At 42.4% G+C, this 4074-nt stretch overlaps 1 protein-coding gene across 1 annotated transcript; it reads left to right on the plus strand.

Annotated features, from left to right (window-relative positions):
- Positions 1–4074, plus strand: dmrt3a (doublesex and mab-3 related transcription factor 3a). Its single transcript, XM_054610220.1, has 2 exons — positions 1–404; positions 2817–4074. The coding sequence occupies exons 1-2, from the start codon at positions 5–7 to the stop codon at positions 3767–3769; spliced, it is 1353 nt and encodes a 450-aa protein (XP_054466195.1). The 5' UTR covers positions 1–4; the 3' UTR covers positions 3770–4074.

Below are 4074 nucleotides of genomic sequence, written 5' to 3' on the forward strand. Positions count from 1 at the left end.
CGGTATGAACGGCTACGGGTCTCCGTACCTGTACATGGGGGCCCCGGTGGCCCAGCCCCGGGCCCCGCTGCAGAGGACCCCGAAGTGCGCCCGGTGCCGCAACCACGGCGTCCTGTCGTGGCTCAAAGGCCACAAACGCTACTGTCGCTTCAAGGACTGCACCTGCGAGAAATGCATCCTCATCATCGAGAGGCAGCGTGTCATGGCCGCACAGGTGGCCCTCCGCCGGCAGCAGGCCAACGAGAGCCTGGAGAGCCTCATCCCGGAGGCCCTCAGGGTGCTGCCGGGCATCGGAGGGGCCGCGGCCGGGGAGGGGAACCAGGGAGCCCCGCAGAGGACGGAGGAGGTGGAGCTGAGGTGGAGCAGCAGGGACACGCTGCAGGCCGGAGCTCCGACGTGCACAGGTGGGAGGAGAGAGAGAGAGAGGGGGGTTATGTTTTATATTATTGTTTTTATTGTTTGTATGAAAAATGATCAAAAGAATAAGCAGAAAAAAACATTTAATTACAGAAATAATTTAAATTGTTAGATTATGTGCAATGCATTACACATTACACTGTGCAATAATAGTTAAAATAGTTAAAATAGTTGTTGTTTTTTTCTCTTTCTGTAAATATAATATTATATAGAGAGAGGGTTTATATTTCTGATTGTTTTTATTGTTTGTATTTGATGGGATGAAGAATTATCAAAAGAATAAGCAGAAAAAATTAATTTAATTACAGAAATAATTTAAATTGTTAGATTATGTGCAATACATTACACATTACACTGTGCAATAATAGTTAAAAATAGATTTTTTTCTCTTCTGTAAATATAATATTATATAGAGAGAGGGTTTACATTTCTGATGAATTATTTGTTATTATTTGTATTTGATGGGATGAAGAATTATCAAAAGAATAAGCAGAAAAAAACATTTAATTACAGAAATAATTTAAATTGTTAGATTATGTGCAATGCATTACACATTACACTGTGCAATAATAGTTAAAATAGTTAAAATAGTTCTCTTTCTGTAAATATAATATTTCAGTTATTGTTGTTTTTTCTACTGTTTTTTTTATTGCTTATTTATAATACTTGTTTTATTTTATTTTTATTTTATTTTTCATTTTTTATCTTGTCTTTTACTATGTCTCTTGTGTGCACTTTCCTCTGCTGCTGTTGTAAGCCTGCAAATTTCCCCGCTGCGGGACTAATAAAGGATTATCTTATCTTATCTTATCTTATTATAACAGGGATGCTAGCCTACTAAAAATAAATAATAATAAATCACAAATAGCAACATTATCACAGGACTTTACTTATAGGATAATATTTTAAAAATGCATTAAATCCTGCAGGAAAAGGATGTTTTTTATTGAAAACACTGCATTCCTAAATAAGTACAATAAAGGACATGAATACTGGGATTGAGAGGTTTATTTAATATCTTGTAAACTTTTCTTTACCATCCAAAAATGGTCAAAGGTTGTGTAATTTGTGTACATATTTATGTAATATTTAAGTTACACAAAAGTCACTCAAGCACATTTCCTCTAAATTATGCTCAGTGTAGGAATGATACATTTGCTCAAATCAAATTTCAAATTTTCAAGATTAGATAAGAGAGATAAAACCTTATCTGTTCTCCGGGAGATCATTTCTCATCTAACAGCAGCACAGAAGATATGAAACAATATATTGTTGTCAGTCACAGGACATGTGTTGATATAAAAAACACAATTAGTGTTTTTAAGGTGAAATATAATATGCAGTATGTTTTGTGACATTTTTACAAAATGCTTTTGAAATAAGTTGAGTTATTAATATAAATTAGAAAGATTAACTTGTAGATTTACAGATATTTCCCCTTTTTTTAAATTTATTTTCATGGTGTTTTTTTATTGTGCACATTGTGGAATATTAATCTAAACTGGTTTATTCGTTTTGTAAATGAACTATTCGTTCTGGTAATATTTATAATTGGTTGTTGTTTGCTTTTATTTATTTATTGAATACTGCAAGAATTTCTTTCTTATTTGATGATTTTTTTATTTTTATAAATCTACAGAAATATCAAACAATTATTCAGTCTGGAAAAAAAGTGTTTTCCTCTTATTTTGAAAAATATCTCAGAAATGTGGTAATATTAAGGCTGTAAAACAAAACAAAAACAACAACATTTAGCATTTCTAATTTCACTATTTTGATAGTTTTCTCCTGTTTTTCGTTGATCAAATTATTGTTCATTTTATATTCTATGAAAATGTATTATCCTCATCACTCCTCACACATACTGGCGTGATAATTACTGAATTATTATAATGTGTCACAGTGCAGATTTTGGTTTCTTATGACTCCACTCAGGTAGTTTTCTTTTCACACTAAACACATTTGGACACAAGCCCCGATCAGCTGACTCCACATCAGCTCCATCTCCTCTGACAGACGGAGCTGAGTGGTTTGGATCTGTTCCCCATGAAATGTTACCGAGAGAAACAAGCCAGCTGTTTGCAGAATGTGATTCAGTGCAGTCACACACACACACACACACACACACACACACACACACACACACACACACACACACACACACACACACACACACACACACACAAAGTGCAGAAAATGTTGTGTTAACAGCTCTGGAGAGGAGAGAGTCGAGTTTATCCACAAACACTCAAGTTGACACAAGATTAATTGTGTGTTGTGATTTGAGTTTGAAAAGTGCAGAAATGTAAATGTAAATGTTTCTAAAGTCAGATTAGTGTATTTAATTCATTTTTATTGACTTTCCTGATGGATGAAATGTGGTTTTTTTTGTGCCACAGACCCGACAGATGACGCTCCCGATGAGGGCTCCGGGGCTGAAAACGGTGGGAGCTCCAGCGAGAAGGACCAGGACCAGGACCCGCTGAGCTCCCCAGAGGGCTCCAAACCGAGCTCCTGCTACACCCCGGATCCTCCAGGGACCCCCACCCAGCCGGAGGAGAGCCGCTACAGGCTCCCCAAAGCCGGCAGCGCGGAGAAGGAGGTCAAATCCGAGAGTCCTCAGAAGGAGCAAGGCGTGCTCATCGAGGGCCTCTCGGGCTCCATCAACCTGCCCTTCAGCCTGAGGGCCAACCGGCCTCCTCTGGACGTCCTCAAGAAGATCTTCCCCTCCCACAAGCCCCCTGTGCTGGAGCTCATCCTGCGGGGCTGTGGAGGGGACCTAGTGGGGGCCATCGAGGTCCTGCTGTCCAGCCGGAGCCCAGATGGAAACGCACACCCTGACCCATCATTGCCCTCAAATGGACACCTGTTCGAGCACACTCTTGGCTCCTACCACCCGGTGTCCACCTCCACCAAGTGGTCTGTGGGCTCTGCTTTCCGAGTCCCAGAGTCCCTCCGGTTCTCCTCCGACTCTGGCACCGGGGTCCCGCTGCAGCACCCGTCCTTCCCGCAGCCCACGCGTTACCCACTCATGCTGCGCAACTCCCTGACCCGCAGCCAGGCCAACACCTTCATGCACAACGACGTGACTCTGTGGAATACCATGGCTCTGCAGCAGCAGTACCAGCTGCGCTCGGCGGCCCAGTACGTGTCCCCGTTCTCCTCCTCATCCTCCTCCGGGTCCCTGTTCCGTGGCTCCCCGGTGCTCCCCTCCAGGGCCTCGGAGGAGCGCATCAGTGTCCAGGAGGAGAGCTGCACGCTGGGACCCAAACCGGGCCTCTACTCCCCGGAGGAGGAGTACGAGGAGCGCTCCGACTCTGCAGACTCCAGAATCCTGAACTCCTCCACCTGAAGGAGCTGCTGTAAGGACTAAAGAAAACAGCAGCGGACACCAAATATGTATTATTATGAATGGACACCCTGTGTGTGTGTGTGTGTGTGTGTGTGTGCGTAAAAGCTGGTTATCCGTGCGTAAAAGCTGGTTATGCGTAAAAGCTGTTTATCCATAACTGTGTCAAACAATCCCCCTCTGATAAGGTGACGTGGACACACAACCAAAACACGGATGAATGCACCGAGACTGTCTTTGTTCCCTGCAGCATGTTTAGAACTGTGAACACTTTCGATGTTACGGATCATCAATGCATGTGAAGAGTA

The sequence above is a fragment of the Anoplopoma fimbria genome, chromosome 13, assembly GCF_027596085.1.
Source record: "Anoplopoma fimbria isolate UVic2021 breed Golden Eagle Sablefish chromosome 13, Afim_UVic_2022, whole genome shotgun sequence".
Lineage (NCBI taxonomy): Eukaryota > Metazoa > Chordata > Actinopteri > Perciformes > Anoplopomatidae > Anoplopoma > Anoplopoma fimbria.